The sequence below is a fragment of the Branchiostoma lanceolatum genome, chromosome 7, assembly GCF_035083965.1.
Source record: "Branchiostoma lanceolatum isolate klBraLanc5 chromosome 7, klBraLanc5.hap2, whole genome shotgun sequence".
NCBI classification, from domain to species: Eukaryota; Metazoa; Chordata; class Leptocardii; order Amphioxiformes; family Branchiostomatidae; genus Branchiostoma; species Branchiostoma lanceolatum.
Window position 1 is genome coordinate 5180353 of NC_089728.1, and position 24966 is coordinate 5205318.

Here is a 24966-nt window from a genome sequence, read left to right on the forward strand (position 1 = left end):
GCACCAGGGACAGGCGTTGTGTGGATTGTGTTCAGCACCTTGGACAGGTGTGTTCATCTGTTTATGGATGGTGTTCAGCATCCGGGACAGGTGTGTTTACCTGTGAGAGGATTGTGTTCAGGGACATGTGTGCTTGCGTGGATAGTGTTCAGCACCGGTGACAGGTGTTTGGATGGGTGTTCAGCACCAAGGACAGGTGTGTTTACTTGTGAAAGGATTGTGTTAAGGGACATGTGTGCTTGTGTTCAGCAGAAAGGACAGGTGTATTCACCTGTGTGAGAATGGTGTGTTCAGCACCAAGGACAGGTATCTTTATCTGAGTGGGTGGTGTTCACCACCAGGGAGGTCTTACTTTCAGATGAATAGCTATGAAATTAAAGTCGTCTAAACTAAATGCCCTTAGAAACTTCTACATGTTGCCCCTACTGATGCCCTGACTACTCAAACACACACACACACAGACCAAGCCATACAACCTTTCTCCTGAGTTAGAAAAGTCCACCAGCCCACAACTACTGCTTTCATGCTGTTTTATTAAAAAATAACAATAATTACATACATCGTAACATTTACATGTACAGCTTCATGACTACATCTCCAACTACTACAGATACACAGGCTCTTTTTACCTTATGTGCTTGTGCAATTGTACAGAAATTTGGCAATGTTTTCTCTTCACTTCTGCTATAATATTCACATACACATACAAAGGTTGGAAATGCTCCTCTATGGTCAAGTGACTGGGAACCGGTTATCAAGACGAAAAAACGTTTCTCTTGATATATCAAACAATCTTCGTGTGGTTTCATACCTCCAACACCAACTAGCGCTGTCTTGAGTACGTATGGAAATGTTCTGCGAAATACACACTATGGACCAGGGCTGTCTCCAGGACCAGTCCCTTTGTACCGGGACGGAAATTCTTAACTTAACCAAAAAACTTTACTTTGATGACATGAAATTGATGAAGCATTTTCATGAGCTTAGAATGACAGATTCAACAACATGGGCTACAAAACACTGAGTGGGACGTAAGAAATTTCAAAGCTGGAGACAGCCCTGCTATGTACTCACGCCTATGACTAAACGGTGATTCTGTGTGAGGAAATGTTTTCAGGACAGACCATTTTGTGTCTGAATATTGCTGCCTACACTGTAGAAATTTCTCCTGGTAAACCACTGGACCTGCAGTAATCAACCAACACTACCACTAGCACAGCTCCTACGACACGTAACAAAGTTTTGTGATGTTCTACCGAATCTGTTCCCGTCGAAACCATTTATGGTCGAGAACTGACGACATCAAGGTCTGCTACTTTCTCGACTCCACGGGGAATAATGACATATAAAGGCAGCTCTTTGTAAATCTTAGTATCAACAATGAGTATCTGGCAACAGTCTGTATTCCTGATCAGCACAGCTACTTATACAACATCTTTGACAGGACTTGGTTCGGTCACAGAGCCTTGTGTTCCCTGACGAAGAGAGAACAACAGAGTTCCATAGAGTATGATATCTATAGACAGAAGCGAGATGACTTACTCCTGGTCTCGCTCTTTCCACAAGCACTCACAAGCACATGTATCACATCCAATGGCAGAAACTATCAACATAGTGTCCAACTTGGCAAGTCATAACCTTTCAACTCTGACCCTTCAGTAAACAGTAGATGCAAATTCGAGGGGTCAAAGGTCATGAATAAGTTTTGTTACGCTACCAGACCAAAGGTGGTGGCTAAATTCTTTGCCGGTCCTAACCTATCCTACTTGGGCTGAAACAATGGAACTCTTCCTTTAGTCGACTCCACCATGTCTGCTACTAACTAACAGTACATCTTGCATGTTGCAGAGACCTCGAATTCACAGTTTAAAGGGTGAGAATCATCATTCTGTACATCCTGAAACGTCCTTTAGCTGTGCAAATGCAAGAATTAGTCACAAGAATTTCCTATGTCTCAGTCGACAAAGTAACACCACATACAACTGCAACATCTGAACACAATACATGTCCACAAAGGAGGAGATTTCATCGCCCTAACACATCATACACTTGAGCATTGGTTCCAATTATGTCAGTGTTTAGTACATACTGTTGTTAGCGGTACGAAAACTCAAGTACACACACCTAATGACTTATGTTATTGCAGAGACCACAATCGTTAGACCTCACACATTTCCATCTTACCCCTCAAAGCACCGGAGATATCTCAAACTGTTAAATATATATTACTCTTTTGCAGTAGACACAAATAAAGAAAATAGTTGTAATATATGTACATACAGTGGGATAAATAAGTATTATGTACTTCGCTCAACACTAGTTTGAGCTTGTTGTGCCCTAAGAATACAGTTTACATTTATACAGGTGCTTTCCACAGAGTTTGGTCCAGTGTACGGTTAACAGCACCAAAGCAAGACTACTATTGAGCACTGTGACAAATAGGCCGTATGAAACAAGTTGCCAACATAGGGCTCAGTACCTTTAGCACATTGCCACAGAAATGCCAAAGGCGTTCTCAACTAGGACTGGTCGTACTGTGCACATACACTTTTGAAGGTACAGTTACAGACAAACGTGCCTCTAGTTGGAACACATACGTGCAGAGCAACCTTATCTTTTAACTATCTCCAGAAACGATATTGCCAAGATCACAACAATAGTTACTGCACTTGACAGTGACTCGAGACTTTGTCTAAAATATCAGGTGACTGCGGAAAACTACAGCCAGTGAGAAGCATGCTTGTGTATATACGGCAGATACTGATATAATGTTATCGGCGATTTTTGGATGAGAAAATAAGGATTGTCATCGCTACTACAAGTACAACTCTAGCATGTGTCGTGTGACCTGTACAACTGCCGTACACAACAACAGAAATAGAGAAGGTTTGGTTCTCTCAGCCCACACCGTTTTCATTTCTTTCTCTCAGCTCAGATCTCTGTTGGGCAGCACCAAGGGAATTATACGTGCTGACCAAATGAATTTACTGAAAACGTGCATGAATAGGAAACGTCCAATTAGGAAACAAAACAAGATTTGGTGGTAAACATGTCAAACATTGCCAATTGGTTTTTTCACTTATTGGGCAAATTTAAATCCAATTCTTCACATTTTAAGTAATTTCACAGGCGTACGGGACTAATCAAAACCCTGGTTGCTGTTCTTAAAACAACCAACTCCCGAGAAAAAAAATCAATCGGTGTGGTCAACACTGTTGCGGTAGATCTCCATTTCTGTTCCCGTTCTGGCTGGTCTATGCACTAAACCACATATCATGAGACATCTGCACAACTGACTCCAGACTCACAAGGGAACCTGTAATGTACAACGTGGTCACACACAGCACAGGACAACTGGTACGGCTGCCTCCATTCAAAACCCTGCATCCAACCCTGCACTGGCTATAGCTTAGCAGTTCAAATGGACGCATCTCCCTGATATACATGAATATAAGATGAGGTTGGCAATACTAGTAGAAGTCTGTTCGTTGGAACATTCTCTTATTCTTCTTCACTACAACAGTTGTGTGTAGATGCAGTTGTCTGTCCCAAGTATCCTATATCTCTGTATACATGAATGTTTTTCTGGATAAACAGGCCTAGCGGGCCTCTGCTTTCTCCACGGGGGACCCTGATCGCGACGTTGTCGTGGTGACGGACTTGACGGACTCCACGGGACTGGCGACGGTTGGCGGCGTGGTGGCGGAGGTGGTTGCAGCGGCTGTGTCGGTACTGGCTGCAGCTTGTTGCTGCAGTGCCTGCGTTGGAGAGATAGGGGGCATAGCTGTCAGTCTTTGCACAACATCAATGGAAAGTTAGTTGCAACGTTGACTTTTTAGCACTTTCTGAAAATGCCCAAATTTTTCCTTTTACTTTGAGGAAGCCCACTGTATTCATTTTCCCTGAATTCCAAAACCATGTCTCCCAATGACCTTAAGTTTTCGTCATTACCCCCCATTACTACAAATGCTATAACTCCTGATTCTCCTTTAAGTATAGGTTTAGCGTTGCCAGGTGTGGCATGCATTGCCGGGTGTGGCATGCGTTACCAGGTGTGGCATGTGTTGCCGGGTGTGTCATGCGTTGCCGGGTGTGGCATGCGTTGCCGGGTGTGTCATGCGCTGCCGGGTGTGGCGTACCTGTGTTCCGCAGATGCGGTGGTGGTTCTCCCAGTCCTTGTGCTGGCAGAAGGAGCCGCAGTAACGGGCGACATTGCACCCGCTGCACGTCTCACTCGCCTTGCGGCCGCAGTTCCAGCAATTCTGTGTGGGGAGAGGCATGTCTTCTTTAGATACACCCAAACAACAGAAAGATAGGAGAGGCACGTCTTCTTTAGATACACCCAAACAGCAGAAAGATAGGAGAGGCACGCCTTCTTTAGATACACCCAAACAGCAGAAATATAGGAGAGGCATGCCTTCTTTAGATACACCCAAACAGCAGAAAGATAGGAGAGGCACGTCTTCTTTAGATACACCCAAACAGCAGAAAGATAGGAGAAGGCAAACTAACTCATTTAGATATACCATAAAGATAGGAGAAAGAACAAATAATTTACATATACCTTAACACTATTAAGATGAAAACAAAAAGATTAACATAAACACAATAAGGATAGGAAGGTAAATTAACTTCTTTAAATACAATGTATACCCAAACAGCATGAAGATAGGAGAGGGAAATATCAACTTCGTTAGATCTACCCAAACACCACATAGTTAGAAAAAGGTAAAAGTGACTTATAAAAAGCAACAGCAGTCACCATCAAATAATATATTAAACTGAGGAATTCTTTACCATCTGATTAGACTTTAAAAAAGTTATTAAAATTAGTATACAGCTCTCCTTTAGGTTTAGTTGTAGAACACACTGTCATCAGAAACAGAGCTCTGCACCAAAACAAAAGCTACCAATGAGGTATGTAACTGAAGTCAGAGCTCTACACATTGTTCAATGCTACACGTTTGAACACAGATGTAAGCAACATTTCCTCCAGGGCCCTAGGTAAAATTTTGTTTCTCTCTTTTCAGAAAGTTTCCTTCAAAACGACAGCAATTTTTGATGGCTGTTTGTGGAAAGTAAAACAAATTAAAAAAGAAAGTCGTTGGTTGGGTGGTTTTGGGGCCGTGGGACGGATGGAGACATTTCATGCTACATCGACATTTTCATGTTGTCATCAGTGTAGAGCGCTGGAACTCCACGTTACCTCACTGGAGCTTTCCTGCTGTTGGTTGGCTTCGTCCTGGGCCTGACGACGAGCGTCCGCCACAGCACGTTCCATCTTAGCCCGCTCGGCCGCCACTAGCTCACTTGCCTTCTGTTCTGCCGCCGCCACAGCTTTCTGGAGCTCGATCACAGCCTGGCGCTTCACCTCGTTCACAGCTTCTTCTGCGGGACAGAAGAGAAACAGTCGGACACCCGCTTCGTGCCACGTACAGAAGCTAGCTTCGGAGGGCCACAGAATGTACACACTCCATTCTTTACACACAGTTTCCTTTCAACAACCCAATTATGACAATCCAACCCTCCTAAACCCACTACGGTCACACAGAAAAGCTATGGGAAAGGTGTCAAAACTTGGGATTGTTAGTTGTAATTGTGCGGTTGAAAGGGAACTCGGAGAACACACAATTTAATCTGTTCTTAAAACACAGTTACCAAAACTTGTGAGTCAAATCTGAGGTTTCTTCAAGTTTTCTTTAATTACCAAGGCTACATCCCGCTACCCTCCAAGCTAGCTTACAGTATCTTCATTAAAGACTGAAATTGAAGACGCTTACCTGGTCGAGGTCTATTGTAGAAGGGAAAGGTCCTGGCCATTTGAGCTTGGTACATTTCTGAAAAGAGGCCAAATTTCACTATCTATAACTGTTGGTACACAAGCTTAGCTATATAGAAAATCGCAGGCACTGCAAGTAACACAAGTGCAGGTACATACAGTAAAGTGCTTTCAAAGTGAACTTTGTTTTATCGGTGGTTGAATAGTTAGGAACTGTAGGGACTGTCATTGGATAGCAAACCTTTGGATATACAGTCAAACCTGCCCAAGGCGACCACCCGGCGGACCGAGCAAAAATGGTCGCGATGGACAGGTGATCGCCATGAAGAGGATTCCACTCACATGTTTCCAGGTCGAGGTTTTCAAATACAGTACGTAAATGGATGGAAATTATGTGAATTTAGACAGCATGACCCCCACCAGGTTCAATTCTCATTGAAAGAAAGATCCTACAAAAATTTTATTTTCCGTTATCGTTGTAATAATTGTATACCACTACATCGTGTACAAATTTTCGTCATAATTTTGACTACAAAACAATGGTTGCCTCGATAATCTCGCAGCGCCCTCCCGAATTCACACCTTACACACACGCACATCATCGAAGTTTTAAGGCCTAAGACAAATCCCGAAATAACACCTGCTGGCCCCAGCATTTTTTTGGGGTGCTGACCGCTGGATAAAAGGGTCAAAAAGTTTTCGATCTGACAACTAAAGATGAAAACGGAACGGTGTGATTTCGTCGCGCCGCCAAGCTCTGTGCGACCGCATGGAAAGGTAAGTCAGTGCAGCAGAACGCACAGCGTCCAATAAAGGTTTGTGAGATTCATGGAAATAAAAAGAATATAAGAATATCAATTTTCATCAATAACTAGAGTATTCGCAAATGTTCATACACAAAAGCATCGTGTTTTAGAAAGGTCAGCGGTACGTCAAATCCAAGCCGCGCCAAATCCAAGATGGCGTCGGGACCAAGGAACAACATTTCTCGCCCGATGTTTTGCCCGCCGCGAAGTCATTTTTCGGTGGAATTTAGTAAGACACAGTGACATTTTTGTTGAAAATACAAAAAAATAGATAGTAATTTCTATTAGCTGTGAAATCTGACTTTTTGACGCCATGCACTATGTATTCGTTTTGAAAATTGAGTTTAAACCGAACTGAGTTTGCAGTAAACTATAAGATTACGATAGGCACAACAACATCACAAACATTTGTCTTTTTACAATGTTTATAGGGGGAACGTTTTATCAAAACACTTCATGGAGGAATCGATGCTATAACATTGCTATTCCATATATTTTTGTCCTTATTTTTGTCCTTCAAAGTCTTGAAAACATTTCCGTGAAATCCGACAGCAAAATGATCCGATGTCACCGCACGCTTGAAAATTAGGCGGCCGCCATGGGCAGGAATTGTGCTCTGTGCGGTCCCAATTCGTGGCGGTCGCGGCCGCGTTGGACAGGTGGTCGCCTTGGGCAGGCAGCTTAATGCTTGTGCCTATGGGGAAAATTTTCGGGACCGAGAAAAAGCGGTCACCATGGCCAGGTGGTCGCGTTGAAAAGGTGGTCGCCTAGGCAGGTTTGACTGTATGCTTATTTGTCCCTATTTGAATAGTTAACTTGGAATGACCTAATAGCAAATAGAAGTGAAATACACATTTTTCAATAAACATTCAGTGCTTTAGATGTCATTTTAGGCTTATGAAAATACATTTCCATCAATCTTATGTCAAGTTCAGATTTTGGGGAAGGCAGGGTGAAGTTTTTATCTGTCCCAACAAGCAAATTTCAGTGCCAGGACGGAGGGACGGGTCCTGGAGAAAGCCCTGGGCCGGACGAAAAAACTACCAGACCACAAAATCAACCAACCTGCTCTTCTTTTGACCTCGCTGACCCTGTCCTCGGTCTGGCGGATGGTGTGCGCCATCATCTCGCCAGCCCGTTTCTTCATCTCGTGGTCGGCTCCCTCGGCGCACCGCCGCGACCACATCAGCATCTCCTCCCGTTCCTGGACGGACCGGTGTCGCAAGGACGCGATGGCTCTCAATGTCTTGTCGACCATCCCAGCAACGCAGTGAAGCATCTGAGGGAAAGCAAAATGGTCAGCTGTCATGGATATCACGTTATTCTCTGCAAAATCAGGGCTGCCTCAAGCTTCTATTTTCTTCTCATCCCACTCATTTGGGAGACTATGTTTTTAATTTACGTGCTTAAATCTGTCAATTTAGGCTTACAGAAATATATTTTCATCAATTTCATGTCATGAAGTTCAGATCTTTTGGACAGATAGGGGTAAAAAAAAAATTCTGTCCCAACAAGCAAATTTGCACCCCAGGATGGAGGGACGGGTCCTGGAGATAAAGGTCCAGCTGGGCATTTCGCATAATTGCACCAGCTGGATAATTGCACCAAAAACGCTGACAAATGGGTGGTGCAGTTAAGTGGATTCTACTGTACTACTGCTTCAAAACGAATCTTTTGAACGTTCATGAACCAATACTGTCCTACACCAATTTACAGTTTATTTATTCAAAAAAATATGATGACCTAAACAGCAGAATACCTGTTCGACATGTTTCCATTCGTCCTCCCATGAGCCGTTGGGGTGATGTGTGTCGTACATCCGGTGGCTCCCGCGCTCGTATTCTCTCGGGTCGTACGGGAGGCGAGGGTGCACCGGGTAACGTCCCTCGAAGTGCTCCCTGTCGTGCTCTCTGCTGAAAGCACACAAAGAATCAGCTACATTCACCATCTGTACATGATAACATGATATCTCAGGAACTTTGGTAAAAGGTTAAAGAAGGTTTGTGGCGTCACATGGCGTAATAAGGGTGTTCAGCCTAGAACCCAAAGGTCCTTGGTTTGAATCCCTTGAGATGCCTTGATGTTATCCCTTGAGATGCCTTGATGTTATGCACTTAACATGAATTTCCTCACTTCATTCAGGTGGAAATTAGTACTTAGAACCTAGGAACAATGAACTTACTTGGATTGTTGGCCCGACCCTGATCCAGATCTGATGTCCCGTGGATCCCGTGGATCCCGATGTTCACGCGACTCCCTGGGATGGTGCGGCATGTCCCTCATGTACCCCTCGCCCTGGTGGTGGGGCGGGGGGAGGGGGTGGTGGCCGTGCAGGGTGGGGTGGGGGGCGCTGGTGCCCGGGGACACGCGGTGCTGGCCGGGGCTGACCGTGCAGTGTCGTTTGGCAGGGTGGCGGGGGTCGTCCATCGGTTCCACGCCGTTCTCTTTTGGTCTGTAGGAATGGCTGATATAGCATCACAGTATCCTCCGTAAGTACTCGCACAAATACCATATGTCATGGAAAACTTAGCAACTGCTCTTTCTGCCTTATCACAATGAACACAGGAAGCAAAGTTCACTGCACTTAAATTTTCCTAAATGGTATGTTTGAAGTACACCTTGAGCATGTTAAAAATCCAACTGCACTTGTCATAGACATTAGGAGTCTCTCCCGGTGTCAGCAGATCAAACCTTAGTCTGGTTTTACACAGCTTATATATATACCTACTGTGCAAAACTGGTGTGTTATGCTTAAAGGTTTGACAGTTGTGCGAAACAAACACAATGGAAGACAAAACCTTTGTTCACATTGATATGAGTTATGGTACGAGGTCACAGGAAAGTCATTCTAAACTCGACAGTAACTGACCTGTCAGGGGTTCTTCTCTTGCCGTTCTCGTTGACGTCCATGATGATGTCGGAGGAGTCGACAGGAGAGGTGTCTGTGTTGAGGAGGATGTGCTCGTTCTGACTGAGGTACTGCGCAGGCGTCTGCTTGGCCATACGGGCACAGTGGAGAAGTTCACGCTGGAGAAGTGGCAAGTTAGCCTGAGGAGGAATAAAACAGAAAAACATGATTAATCAGCATATGAAACCAAATCATAGTTTCCTTTTCCATAGTTGCGGTACCGGTTCACTCTCAAATAAAATACTCTATTTATTTTTGTACCAATCATTTTTGAAATAACAGTCCGGCTGTAGCAGGCCAGAATAAATCTCTGCCAAGAATGTACCCAGGTATGGTTTGGCCAGGGGTACATTCTGGCATGCTACACCTGTACTGTTGTTGTTTAAAAAAATGATAATTTCTTTTGGAAGGTGAGTGCAAAGAAACAACTGTTTCTGCTTACAACACAGAACACCATCTTCAATGAAAATGTTCCCAAAATTTAATCAACAGACTGTTTGAAGATATGATCAAGAGTTTTGTCCATGCTGTTTCTTTCTCTTTGGACTCCATCTCCTTGGACTGGAGTCCAAGTCTTTTGGGGTTCTCAGAACTGGTGTGTTTCCCATTACGAGGCAGGCCGCCAGTAATCCAGAACAACAGACAGCCTGTCAGGCAGGTTGTGGGGAAACCAGTTCCATGTGGCCTGGAGTCTGCTGCTACCCTGTAAACATCTTTACTGCTACAACTTCTTTACTGCTCACTTCTAAAACTACATAATAAAGGTAAAGCAGGCCACATTGACTGAGGATGGAGCATGATGATTTTTTATCAGCCAGTACTACAGCTCGTGTTTTCAGCCAAACACACTGCGTCACCCATACTCTTCTCGATAAGCATTGACGCCATAAGCTCCCTCATCGTCATACAGAAGGACGTTGTGACTCTTTTATCGTCGTGCCCAGGTCTGGGCGCAAACCTGGGCCACCTATAAATCTAGTATCAAAACTGGCTGGGATTTCATCATCGCCAACTGTTACCTTTCTGCAGTTACTTTAAGAAACAGTTACCATTGACTTTTCAAGCAAACCTTTGTTGAAAAAAAGGGACTACTAGTACTACTGACTCACGTCAGGGAAAGAAAAATTCTTTTGGTTGAAACAGAAGTAGACTTTTGAAAAATCGGTAAATTTCAGTATGAACTTGTGCATTTGAAAATGAATAAAATCTAACAAAATTACGTCTTCCAAAAACTGTAGCCAGCTAAGAATGTTAGTTTCTTTCATCGGTCCTGGTGACTGATACTTTCTGAGCTCCCCACTGAACTGGATCTATGAGCAAAGGTGATATACATAGGAGCAATAACAAGAAGTAAAATGCCACAGACCAATTGACAGACAGCAACACATGCTGCGGTTGTTCCTTTGATGTGAGGTACAATTTCCACTTCTAATATCACAAATTCCTGCATTCTACACTAAAGATAACCCTGCACTCCTCTCCTTACCTTTGTTATCAACATTGGAGTTTCACAGCTTTATATGTTGGCTGACATCTTTAATCACGGGGGATATAATCTCATTGGCTAATCAACTGTTTGCAATAACTTTTAGCCATTACAACATTTATACCTAACAATTATGGCTGGATTGAACTGTTTCTTTTTTCACATCTGTTTTGAGTATACACGTGATACTTATCCAGGACTGCGTTTTCTCTAAGCACCTCCCTGAACACTGATAAATCGGAACTGTAACTAGGTTTTGGTAATTGTTGCCATGTCTGGTCAAGTTAATACCTTGTAGTGTAGCTGAATGCATGATAACACATTCGCTGGCAAATACAATAAAACTCCCAAGTTTCCAAGTAACAAAAGGTAACTGAGAATGCCTGTAGGACTTGTACATTGTACATCTATCACAAATATGCAAAAACTTCTACATACTGGGCATTTGATACAGGGTTTTATGTTTGCAGTAGCAACATGAACATTTCTCCTTTTAGTTTTACAGTAAAAACCTTCATTGCAGTTCCAACCTCCCACAAGGAACACTCCATTTTTTCCTACCACAAAATTAAATCCCAGCAAACATTTCTCCTTTTACAGTATTACACCTGCACTATCATTTGAAGCTTACACTTACCAAGATTTTATATCACCTCCTCCCACCTACATGTATCTAGTGTCCCTACTCAGGCCACAGTCCACCTCCACAAGTCTGTATGTATCCCCTGGCCCTTCCTTCACTCCTGTTGACTACTGCCCCACTACTGTAAGGCATGGTCTTGCGCCAATTTGTCCCAGCTGGTTTGGATTTCCCCCCCACCCCTGCCCCTCCTGCCACTTACTTCCTTCGGCAGACAGGGTCGCGCCCTTGGCTCTGACCCAATAATGGCTGATCACTTCCAGATAATCCTACAGAGGAGGACCTGAGGGACCCTCCTGCAAAACACCAGGCATTCCTCAACATTTCCTGGATTAATGTTTTCTTCCTTCCTTGTACTAGGTAGGATCTTTTTGGGAAGGTTTCTTTGTGTCATCAAGGACTGATATAGACCAAAGCAGAAGGCATGGCAGCCTATGAGTGTAATGACAGATGCATTAGCAAGACCATTAAAAATGTAACACTAGCAGTATCCCACCCACACACATGGGATGCAGATGTGATTTGGGCACACTTCCGCATAATGCAAAGATTCATCCCTACCTTTCAACATGTCAACATCTGTGACAAAACAAAACCATTAGATAGCAAAATGATGTCATTTTCATTGTTGGAACATATTACTATTTGATAGCTCATTAAAAACCCATTTTTCATTGGCAACTCTTCAGAGTGTACATGACTTGTGGGGATGTTGCCCTTCAAAGGCAATTTATGTCCTCCAACACTTGCTGTCAGTGCCCCCCTCCCCTCTTATATTCTCCCAAGGTTGTCGCCTAATGACTTCCAGCTCCTCATAATAAACACCCTGGCCCTGCTAATGAGCTGGTCCTTCTGTCTGCCTGGGGAGGTCAGGGTACTGTAAATGCAGAAACGTTTGCCGTGGTTTTATGTTCACAGGTTTTCGCGGCAACCGCTTCACCGCAAACTTTAAGCCACCACAAACACCACTGGTGTTTCCATACTGTGCAATATTTGACTACTGCGCTGCTGCAAAATTGAAACCACCAAGAACACTCCCATTTTCTCCCAACCAGGATATCAAATCAGCACAAACCTAAAGGCCTTTACAGTATATATAATAACATGGTTCACGATATGATGACTTGTAATATGCCTTTAAATCCTAGAGGTCAACTTAACACTTAATAGAGTAATGTCTTATAAATGGTGTCAACTTGGCTGACAAAGACAGGATTTAGAGGTGAGGCCTGGTTACAATTTGCCCCTGGCAAGCCCTTCTACACATCCAAATAAACAATTCTCTCTGTGGAGACTGTACCCATCCATCAAAGAGTCAGACAGACTAGAAAACCTTGGGTTTGCAATAAGGGTTAGCTTAGCACAATCTGTCCTCTCCAGAACTACCTTGTAGAGAAAATAGATTATCCCCTGGCTGATAGACCCTTCAGAGACAATTTTGCCAAATCTGACACTCCAGAACTTTTGAAGTCTTCACCTGAAAGTGGTTTTCCAATCACATATGGCCGTCTGCCAGACAGGGCAGAGTTGACTCCACCCCTCTGTATCCACAAGCTATTCATCAAGAGACTTTCCTTGAACTTGTAAAACTTACCTGATCAAAAGCACTGGGAGATCATCAGAACAACTTGAAACTGTCTCATTCAATTCTAGATCTAAAGTCTGACAGAAGGCACTGCAATGTATTTGGTCAAAAACACTGGGCTTGTGATTGTAGATGCTAAATCTAACTCTAAGAAAGGAAAAATTGGCGGGGGCTGTGAAAAAGTTGGTTTCAGAACAGATTAAAACATTCTTGGCTTCGTCTCAGCACATCTGGAACCTTCTATCCCCCTCCTCCCATGCAATGTCACGGTCACGGCCACCAAAGGCTTTTGAAGAGAAGTGCAAAACAACACACTAAAACGACATGCATGAAGTTAACATCATCACACACCCCACCCCCCCTCCTACGTAAAGCTGGCGGCCCAGTGTATGAGGGAGCTTCAGGCATAAGCCCCAAGCCTCTGCACGTAAAAGAACCCAACACACTTATCGAGAAGAGTAGGGGATACTCAGTGTGCTTAGCCAAAAACGTGAGCTATAGTGAAGCCGCATTGCACTACCACAAGCTACTCGAAAAAGCATCATGCTTCACCTCAATTGAGGATGACTGCTTTACGGTTTACCTTTTTCTTATTACTCCTACGTAGCAACTCACCTTCAGGAAAGGGATGACAAAAGGTCTGAGAGGAAAGTTTGTGGCCTCTTGCAACTTCTGATGGAACTCCTCAATAGACAACTGTGAATTCTGAAAGGTCAGAAGAAAATGTGTTAGCCACTCACAAAACAGCTTTGGTTGCTACTCACATATTTGCAGAAATATGTAGCCTTTTTTTGGCAGAACATCAATTCTTCCTTACAGTCTTTGGTTGCGGTATACATTTGTAGCTGGTTAGACTGTACGTGCGAAAATGAAAGAAAGCTGGAAGCGATTTTGAACCTATTCCATCCAGAAAGGAGGTACAAGACCTTCCATACCCGATGGTCCCAAATGATCGGTGAAATATCAGAGGGGAGGAACAAGGGGTTGGCAGCCACTGGTCTTTCTATCGCCCCTGACTAATCACACACACCTGTATTGTGAGAGTCTCCCTGCCCTTCCAACACTGTCTCTTTGTGTGACTTAATTTACAACAGAAGTTTGCCAGGCAGCCCAAATCCCCGGGAGATATAAGCTGTTTAGCATCATATGCCATCTCAGGACCTTATCTTGCAGCTGATTTCATGCATCAGCAGGGAAGGATCTGTTATCTCTACTCTTTTGGAAGTGAGTCTTCTCATCTTTTGGCTACTGTAAAGGAGTCTTTTGTTCTACGGACAGTCAAGGTGAAAAGTCTGTAATCCTATGGGTACTTTGCTATCATAAAATACTCTTTTCTACAGAAAATCCTTCTTTTCATGATTTTCTCAACCGGCCGCTATATCTAAAAAGACACGGTCAGAATTTAATTTGAAAGTATGCCGATGAAACTGGAAAGGGTGATATTGTAAATTTTTATATTTTGTGAATCAATGCAACTTACAAGTGATGGCAATTGTAAAAATACAGAATATGGTGCTCTTTCCAGCTTTCATTTCTTAAAGTTTTTTATAGAAAATACATTTTCATCAATTTCATGTCGTGAAGTTCAGATTTCTTGGACAGATGGGGTGAAATTTTTGTGCATCCCAACAAGCAAATTTCTGTCAAGGGACGGAGGGACAGGTCCAGGAGACAACCCTGTTGATCTTCTAGTTATTCGAGTAGAGAAAATTTACCACTAGCCAAATAAATGGATGATATTGTAAATTTGCATATTTCGTGAATCAGGCATCCTCTGCATACAATGCAACATACAAGTAATAATGGAAATTGTGAAAATGCAGAATATGGTGCTTGATTTACCACTTGTCCCATGACCAGTCCGCGGACCTGTCTTGAACTTACAGATGATTATCATTCATCTGAAGTACAGTGGGTAGGTAATAAGGTAAGTGAGTAATGGGGCTGATTTTCTAGTAAGTAAAGAAATTTACCACTAGTCCCATGACCAGTCCGCGGACTCGCTCGCCGATCTCCGGCGAGATGTCGGAGCCGAACTGCTGCAGCGTGGTCAGGAAGCGCTTCAGCTTGCTGAGCTGGCGTGCGCCGCAGGCCGGCGGGAGCTGCTGCTGGCTCGAGGACGTGCTGACGCCGTTGGGCGGGGAGGGCGCTCCGTTCACGCTGCTGGGGGAGTGCATCCCGTTCACTGGGGGAGCTGGAAAAACAGGCAGAACACAATGTCAACGATATCGCAAAGGTCAAGTTCAAAGTATTCCTGAGTCTTTCTACTATCTCATAGCTGCTGGGGAAGTGCATCCCGTTCACTGGGGGAGCTGGAAAGACAGGCAGAACACAATGTCAACGATATCGCAAAGGTCAAGTTCAAAGTATTCCTGAGTCTTTCTACTATCTCTTAACCGCTGGCCACGGGGGAGTGTATCCCATTCACTGGGGTAGCTGGAAAACAGGCAGAACACAATGGTATCACAACGGTCAAGTTCGAAGTATTCCAGAGTCTTTCTACTATACCTTTTCACTGGGGGAGCTGGAAATAAATCAGAACACAATTGAATCACAAACAAACGTTTTGTCGCATATGTTGCAAACCAATATCGGTGTATCGTTCTGAAATCAGGGATCATTCAAAAGTCCAAACTCTTCCCCTCTATGTCTGTCACAAATAGCAGTTCAACTAATTATAGCACTGCAATTAGTAGTTCAACCAATGAGAAATCACATACTGGGGGAGCTGAAAAAACAATCAGAACACAATGGTATCACCAAGGTCAAGTCCGAGGTATTCCAGAGTCTTTCTACTATCTCCTAAGTCAACACGTGGCATTCTCAGCATGTTTTCGTAAGTGTCGCCCACTCAAGGTCAAAGGAGTTTCCCCCAAGTTCAAGGTGACTCGTACCTTTCTGGAGGGTCAACTGTTCCAAATTGGTCTCCTCCATTCAACTCTATGACTTAAAACAGAACTTGATTCACTAACTGAATCACAAGCGCCAAGGAGAGAACAATAAAACCCTTTATTGAGTAACCTTGCACAGGTTGGAAACTTTCCCATCTGGAACCAGTAACCAGTTTCCCCATGTCCCAAGCACAAGGGTAGCCCGGAGACTTTCCCACTGGAGCCCGTATGGGGTGCGAAGCGGCTCCTACGGTGAGCTGGACAAAAGTATGCTTTCAAGTTTTCACCAGTTCAACGCTCCTGGTGATGGGAAAATTGGAAAAATAAACGTACCAGAGCAAACATGTGGCCACAAGATAGGAAAACACATTGGAAACAGATGGGGAAGAGTGGCCGAGAAGCTTTGACCTAGAGAACGTCTTCTGATTATGACCTTGTACAAACACAGAAAATGACCCCCACAAAATGGCAAAGGTATTTAGCAAGGTTATTCAAAGACTGTCGGTGCTAATGACATCTACATGTTCATGATATCTTGACAGGATCAAGACAGGCATCCTGAATCTGCATTTGTGTCTCAAGATCACAAGTACTTAAGTTAGGATGAAAGTAACTTTCAGCTACCAACTTATTTAGGACCTGGATCCCTGGTCCCAGACAGTTTTGAGCTAGTTAAATACATATCCATCCTGACATTACAATGTAAGTTGCAGTTCCAGACAACAACGTCCATCATTAAAATTCTATTTCCATGACTACTTGTGGTCTAGCTTTTCCAACAAGAAGAGTTGAATGACAATTTCAAATGAAATTGTGAGCAAGCAATCAAGCTACTAACCATGCAAACGTCCTGGCCTTCTCAGAGAAAAGCGATGACAAGACATTTAGACAACAGCAGCAGACCTCACAAACTCCTCCACAACATGTGTTCTACCCCCATCTGTTACAACTCACAATATGTTTGTCTGACAAACCCCTTCTTTCTGTCAATCAATATTGGATTCATAATGTAGTGCAGGGACAACTCTTTCACACCTCTATCCACTGCGTTATTGAGCAATCTTGTCCTGTCCATGTGACGACTGTTGGAGAGAGTACAATATGGGATGTGTGACAGCAGGTTGTAACATCTGTGTGTGGTTTACTACCAGCTGTTCCCTCTTATGTAATATGGCCAGTCCACAAGTGTTATCATATCAAACTGCGGTAGGAAAAATGATTGAATCCAGCCAATGGCAATCCTTGATAGAAAGGTAGAAGGAAATATCATCTTCGGACTTGACATACCCTCTAATTTGTTCAATCTACTAATTTCCTCAATAGAGTCTTTTGACAGAAAGCTTACTAAGCAGCGTTCAATGTATGGCTCAGTTGTAATAGTTGTATGAAGTTAAGTTTATAATTCTTAAGACACATGTAGCCACCAACTAGAAACAACGACCTTGGTGAAATACCTCTCTCCTTTCAGATAATTTAATGCAAAAACACACTATTAACCTCCAAGGACAACAGGGCATAGAAATAACATCATAACTTGTGGTAAGGTCAGTTGTGACAGCTGTCTGCAATGTCCCTCAGCTTAAGTTAAAGCCTGGGAACCATCCGTGTGTTTAGATTGATTCATCTCCAAATGTCCCACTTTGTTAATAGGGAAATGAACAGGCAGACAGAAGCCAAACAAGGCTGGGTTTCAGATAGGTTTCAGACTATACCTCTGTAAAATATGACATTGACAGCTTGTAGTTTTTAAAAGCTGTCTTTGAATAACTATTTCATTGCCAATAGGAACGTGATAGGTTCTCTTTGGGCTGATTAGATGACATTTTGTATGTGATGAATACTGGAAAGCACAAATACCATCCATCACTACTGGAAGGGGCTGTCAAGCACATCATTGTTTGTCATCTATGCTAAAAACATCTGTTCATTTATAGGTCTAATATGAGAGCATATACCTCGAGTGATCCACAAATAAAACACAGACCATGAGGAAATGGCAACATCTTTCTAACAGATGAATAACAAGCTGACATGCGGTCAATTATGTTTTTACATTTCTACATTAAAATAGATGCATGGCAGCTAGTAATGGCGTTGGTAAGTTACAGCAACAGGTCCTAAAAAACTGACTCTCTATTATGAGACTTCTTCAGTCAGAAAATGCAGCTATGTCAATGGGGAAAGGTAGAGAAAGGAGAAAAAGGGGACATGATAATGTCTTTTCCTTTCTCTAGTACTAGTAGTAGCAAAGAGTAGTGTGAACTGAAGCTAAAATTGGATACCAGGCCATCAGGTAATTGTTCCGGCACTGTAGAAAGCCATTGCAGTACAGGTAATTTTTCATAGAGGGAGTTACGTTGCAAATGCATTCAGTGTCAACTGTGTTAATGAGGTTCAAAATAGATCTCTATCTTCTGTAGGCTTTGAATACCAAGGAAAGGCCTTTCTCAAACTGCTGACTGATGACCTTCCTACAAGCATATCTGGACATCGTCCAAGTCTCTGTAAGGTACAAGGGTTGTACCAAGTACCAAGGTCATGGCTCTATATCTGCTAGGTCTTTGTTCTTCATGATAGATCCTGAGAGCTAGAATTAAAACTGGAGGGAAGGAGAGCAGATCACAGCCTTCAACTAGTTAGTAAGGGGGAAGTACGGGATGGCACCCAGGCTATCTCTTCCGTAAAAATGTCAGTGTGAAAACTTTCAGGATGGTAGCCTGGACCAAAGATGTTTTCTTGCAAAATTTATTTCTGGTCAGAAATCTAAAAATTATTCAAATCTGTGTTTCTTTTCATCTGAGTCTGACAATATTTTTGGTTGCTATCTTTAGGTAGAAGCCCTGTAGACAAGGTTTGTAATTCCCATGATATGCACTCCGACCGAGAACCAGATCTCATGCACTCACTCAATCAATCTCATACAAAGGAGTTTGTTTTATTGCTTTTACTTCTGATGTGGAGTCAGCACATCTGGTTTGAGGTGCCTAACCAGAGGGAGGGGTGACACCTTGAGCTGGGGCGCAAAACTTTTCCAGATCTCGGAGCAAGTGGCAGACAAAATGTCGCCAGCGCTGGCAGGGTACCACAGCCATGTTTATGATACACAAACCAGATGTGAACATCTCCCTGCAAATATAGCCAAACTCAAGATACAGTAGAATCCGCTTAACTGCACCACTCATTTGTCAGCGTTTTTGGTGCAATTATCCGGCTGGTGCAATTATGCGAAATGCCCAGCTGGACCGCACCACCATGGGCGGGGGGTGTATTATTAGTCAGAAACACTAGCACAAAGCAAATAGACGAAATTATGCAGTTATTAACTTTATTTACGTATTCCAGGACATATACAAAAATCTTGTAAAGTTTACCATGATACTGTACAGATTAAACTTAACATTTTTTTCTTCCTCGCAGATGTTTAAATCATTAGCTAGGTACTGTACACGTGTAGAAAGAGAAAATATGCTTGATTCGCACAGCAAAGAAAACAACTCCGACTGTAACGTTATGTCTAGAATGAGATCATTCTCCTTATAGCAGAGCCGAACCCACATATACCTCGTTCCGGTGAATGCAGGAAGTTTCTAGGACGCGGATTCAGCCATGCCAGATGATCACGTTAGCACCGCACCGCCAAAAGCGACTGTTATGTCCGCCTACACGTCTGTAGCCCTTGCCGAGCCTCTATTGTTTCCGACTAGATGTACGTAAAGACGCCGGTCTTTTAATTATTATCGGCAGCAGTATGTAGCGCTGCCGCAAACCTCAAACCACCGACAACACCCCATGCCAACCTTAACGCGAACTCAAATCCACGCGAACTTGAATGCATTCACAGTAATAAGACAGTAGTACAGGTAGAGACCAATCTTTATTGAGTACAGCATGCTGTCTGCCAAAGCGCAATGCCGCCTTTGGTAGGCGTGCGTCTCTTGGTGGTGCCGACACGCCCTGGACCCGCCCGGGACCTCCCATATGATTCTTATCAACGTGATTGTCAATGGAGACCGCCTTCTTTTGTTACTCAAAAACAGTTTTAAACACATTGGCGGTATTGCGCCTTTACACTGGCAGGTATCGGCTCATTTGTACCGCGTCTGCCGATTTTAGCGCACCTTTTAGTTAACTTGTCGAGGATTTTTGAAAAAAATTGGTGCAGTTATCCGGCATTGGTGACAATGCGCGGTGCAGTTATGCGGAGTCACTAACAATGCAGTGAATGGGAACCGGTTTGGGATTTTGGGATTTGGTGCAATTAAATGGAAGGTGCGTTTATCCGAGGTGCAATTAAGTGGCTTCTTCTGTACTTGGCAAATTCTTTAGTGGGAGTGTTTGTAGAGAAATTTCTTGTAATGAAAAAAACAAGATTTTTTTCTTAGAGGAAGTTATGGTTTCAATCATTTGTTCCCAACATCCTTATACTGTTCAAAGTATGAAGAATATTACATCATTTCTATATCATCATATAATTATCACAAACTCTTTTACTTTGAATTCTTAAGTTGCCTTCCAAATATGATAACTTACAGCTCTGAGTTCTTTAAAACGTACATTGGATCTAATAAGCAGGGTTACCATTTTATAAAATTAAAAAAACACAAATCCATCCGACAAACCATTGGAAAAAAAAAGACCACAAAGAAGAGTCTGTCTTGTCTGTCTATATTATTACATATATGGTGTATCATACCGTTTGAGGATAATATTAGTCTAATTTCAGAAAGATACCATGGGAAGTGGGATCTGCATGTCTGCCTTTTACAAGAGCACTGTCCATGACATAGCTCTACTGAATGAACAGGTGCATTTTTCTTCATCTTCTATAATACAGGTGAGCATTTATCATATCATATCATACTATCCTAGCACAAATGGCCTCGTACACCAAATTGTACATCACCCTGTACTGTATCAAAGATGATACAAGCTTATTCTTTCTGTGTGGAATCGTAGTTGAAAAAAAACTCTACTCTACTCTACTCTACTTGATCAGGATTTTAACTACAATGTCATCCAGGCTATGAGAAAAAGAAATGAAGACGTCATAATAATGAAAAACAGTCAGAGGAACATACCAGAGACTTGTGAGCAGGACCAGATGGCAGAGTCAGGAGAATCTCGCGCTGTAGGCATCCTGACCAGAGGCTGGGAAAGCATGCCCTGTCACTGGCACCAACCGACCAACTACTGTACTGTAAACCTTTTGGTAAGACTATGTACAACACAGCAGCACTGTGGGACCCAACCACTACAGGTGGTAGGGGGGAAACAGGGTTCAAACCTGACATATACAAATAAACCTGGTAGCCGATATGTTTATAAACAAAACTTCATACACAAACAGATGTTCATGTCAAAGCGACCAGACTTTTCGAGATTTCTCACCGCTCATTATGCTCTTGAAGAGTAAAAGTTTACAAGGTATCTCCCCCAAAAAATGTAATGGAATAGGCTGAATGAGAATACCAGAGGGTAGCCTTGAAGACTTGACAGGCTGGCTACTGCTGTCAGGAGGAGGGAGTGTGTCCAGATGGTTTTCTTACCACTGAGGAAATACCAGGAGATCTGTGTACTTGTGACTAGCCACTGGAGGAGATTTCCAGCTGTCCTTCCAGACTGACCGTCGCCAGTCCTGACAGCTGCTCAACAAGCCCAGCCTCCTCACCAGGGCCAGATGGAAAACTGCTCAGCACACTTCCTCTGGAAGGTCCTGGGGTATTTTTCTTGTCACTCCCTGGGAGTGATCTATAAAATCTTATCACTTCCTTATGGCTTTACTTACTAGAAGTTGTGACAAATGCCAATTCTTTGACAGTGAGAGGGAGAGAGAAAGACAGAGACAATGAGAGAGAGAGATACAGAGAGAGAAAGAGAGACGTTTCAAGGCCTGAGAGACATAGAGAGAGAGATGCTTTGAACTCGCCCCATATATAAGTTGCAACAAATCTAAATTACTTGACAACATGACTGCAAGCAACATTAGGTTTTCATCATTGTCATGGGTTTTAGAGGACCAAATGGCTGCCCTACGCAGAAATACTAGACCAGAATTGCAGGAAGGCTGGTCTGTTTTTACCAGACTCCGCCTGATCAAAACAGAGCCACATGGCACCCTCTTTAAAGATAACCAGAGTCAAGACCCTGCCAGGAATGAAAAACATGTTTGGGGCAGGTTGCCAAGGCGACAGGCTGTCCCCACACCAGACAGCTGCTATCTCCGCAGATGATGCCCAGAACAGCTGGGAGAGAAAACAGCCCCCCTCCCAAACACTCGCAGGAGATGTCAAGGTACCATCTTCCTTCCTTCAGGATACGCAGCTTGGAGGAGAGGATTCCACGACAGACTTCCTTAATCCAGACATGTCACTAACTTGTCAATGAGCTAGCTACTTCCACATGGGTGGCATGCCTGGTCTTAATTACACAATTACCGCTGAGAGAAAAAAAAGTCTAAAAACAAAATTCCAGAGCTGTCAGATTATAACATAAGCCACTGCAATGAATATATCATCTAGCAAACCTTGACCTTTAAAAGACAACCCTTTTCCACCTTGCCATGAATTGGACACTTTCAGAACCAACCTCCCCTGACCTGAAGATGTGAGGATGGTTGCCCTCGGTAACCGTTGGTCCGTTTGAGTGATTGACAGCTGCTGAGTGCTGCCAGCTGTGCTGCGTCCCAGACTTGTCAGCACCTGTCACAAACTGAAGTGACAGGGACAAGTGGCTGACCAAGTAAATAAAATGTCCAGAACTTCAGACAGCTCAAAATATAGCCTGGCGCCAAGAAAATTATACTTGTCAGATAGACTCCTGTACAACAACAGGCCCTCCAAGTATGCTACTTAAAGTGACCTGCCTTTGCAAAATAGAATCATGCAAGTTCCATACGCATAGTTATGCTAGCATGATCATAACATGCAGGAATGTATGAAATGACATTGCCTTCAACCCATGGCCTCGTCGTTGAATATACTAAAAGATATGGTACAAATGCGTACCGCATTCCATACATAGATACATGTATGAAGACCACAACATTTTACCTTTATCTGAAGTATACAGATATGTCGGCCAGCATCAAAGGGATACAAAACGACAGGCTATCAACATCCTTTTGAAATGTATTTTTGGCATATTCTTAGATCTGGTGGTGTTGTGCTAAAATAGTGCAAGAAGACAGTAGGATATCTCTTCTGCATATAAAGAACTGTGGCTTTGCCGTAGGCCATTAACGTCCTTTTGAAATCTATCTTTAGCCCATTCTTAAATCCCGTTAATGGTTCTAAAATAATTAAAGAAGACAGAAGCGTACCTCTTTTTACAGCCTGGCTGCCAGACTGTTTCTAGGGCCTACACAGTCCAAGGAGGTTACAGGGGACTTCAACAGTACAGTCCAACTCTTCGGCTCTAGGGCGCTAACATGCCCCCAAGGAAATTCTACAACAGGCCCCCCTAGCCCTGAGTTAGATCCTGCACGATAGACAATACAGAGATCGGGGGTCTAGCATCCCAGCTACTCTTTTTAAGGCCATTCCTACATATACTTCTACCAATGGACCTATCCAACTCTTGTTCCCACTGACTGAGTCCAATCTGGGGTGAGCTTGTCAACAGTGATTTAAGGGTATTGTGGGGTCTCCGAAGTGGGACATAAATTGTGAAGCAGAGCGCCCAAGAGCACCAGCCACAATATTGTTGGAGCCAGAAAATGTACACTATCAGGGAGAGTATTTACAGGTTGGGAAACAAATAGACTGGGCGGCAGACCATACAAAAAACAGCTGCCAGAAGACGGTCGCAGCTGACCCTCTTCAAGACGCATTCTTCTGCACTGTTAGTGAACTCACTCATCCTCGCCATGTGCAAGTTGAATATTGATCATTGCACATTTGTATCATGTTATGGATATGAAATTTTCAAAATTATCATGTATAGAATAGATGTATATATTGCTTTAGCCTTTCGTTTTAAAATGGATCAGCAGATAGCGTAAATGATGAAATTTTCACAATGGTTTAATGTTCGCAGTTTTGGGCAGTCGACACCGCGAACTTTCCCATTGTTTCAACTGTGAACTAAAAACCATTCCATTTTCCCACTCCTGTGAAATTAAATCTCTACCAACTCAAAGGCATTTACAGGAGTGCATCCATGATAGTTGACAATATTGGGCTGGAATTAGTCCACAGCAGCTGGGTTATGTCTAGTATGTCATTTGTCAAGAGACTAGTACAAGGTGACAGGCTTGGGTACAGGCACCAGGTCCGTCATAACACGACATAAAAATACTCTCTGCTTCCTTTATAGATATCTGGCAGGATTCTGTTTCATCGTTTCAGACAAAGCGAAAGGAAATAGGACCACAGAAAACTCATGCGATCTGTTCCACTAGATGAAGAAAGCCAGATCAGGTTGTGCCCGTTTGTTAATACGGCCGATCCTTTAAGTTTAACAGTCACTGTCTGATATTGTTTTTTGTGTTGGAAATGTAACTCCAGGGGAAGTGCAGTATGCAGCGTTGTGCTGCGGGTGGTGTGAGTACATGCAGGTGCACTTCTGTCATCCTGAGGGCAGGGATACAGACTGGCAGGCACCACCCGCCTGTCCGTACCAATACACAAGGACACTTCCACAAATAGCAGACTCAGGGCATCAAAATAGCTGCCATTCCAACCATACAGGATGTACACAATACACAGGTTGGGGGATTCCAGGCCAATTTCTAGGCTAAGTAGACTCTCATTAGGTATATGGCTTGTGGTGGGGGTCAGTCACTTCATACAGCTTTCTGTCAGCGAGCTGTCGAAACTGGTTTGGAGAAACTACAGGGTTTTCTCCAACCGAAATCGATACAAACATTTTTTA

At 43.3% G+C, this 24966-nt stretch overlaps 1 protein-coding gene across 15 annotated transcripts in view; it reads right to left on the reverse strand.

The window, feature by feature from the left end:
* Positions 1-513: 513 nt before the first annotated feature.
* The window catches only part of LOC136438795 (protein CBFA2T1-like), a 190677-nt gene continuing 166224 nt past the window's right edge, over positions 514-24966 (reverse strand). For 9 of the 15 annotated variants that reach the window (XM_066433750.1, XM_066433742.1, XM_066433740.1 and 6 more), the window contains 10 exons: positions 15178-15398; positions 13820-13909; positions 9455-9633; positions 8768-9049; positions 8345-8498; positions 7651-7864; positions 5781-5837; positions 5207-5388; positions 4140-4262; positions 514-3758 (listed from right to left, as the gene is read on the reverse strand). In XM_066433750.1, coding sequence (XP_066289847.1) covers positions 3600-3758; positions 4140-4262; positions 5207-5388; positions 5781-5837; positions 7651-7864; positions 8345-8498; positions 8768-9049; positions 9455-9633; positions 13820-13909; positions 15178-15398 — 1661 coding nt within the window. In that variant the 3' untranslated portion in view covers positions 514-3599. Of the gene's footprint in view, positions 3759-4139; positions 4263-5206; positions 5389-5780; positions 5838-7650; positions 7865-8344; positions 8499-8767; positions 9050-9454; positions 9634-13819; positions 13910-15177; positions 15399-21173; positions 21291-24966 lie in introns of those variants that run through there. The other 6 variants (XM_066433751.1, XM_066433743.1, XM_066433739.1 and 3 more) reach the window with 6 other exon arrangements.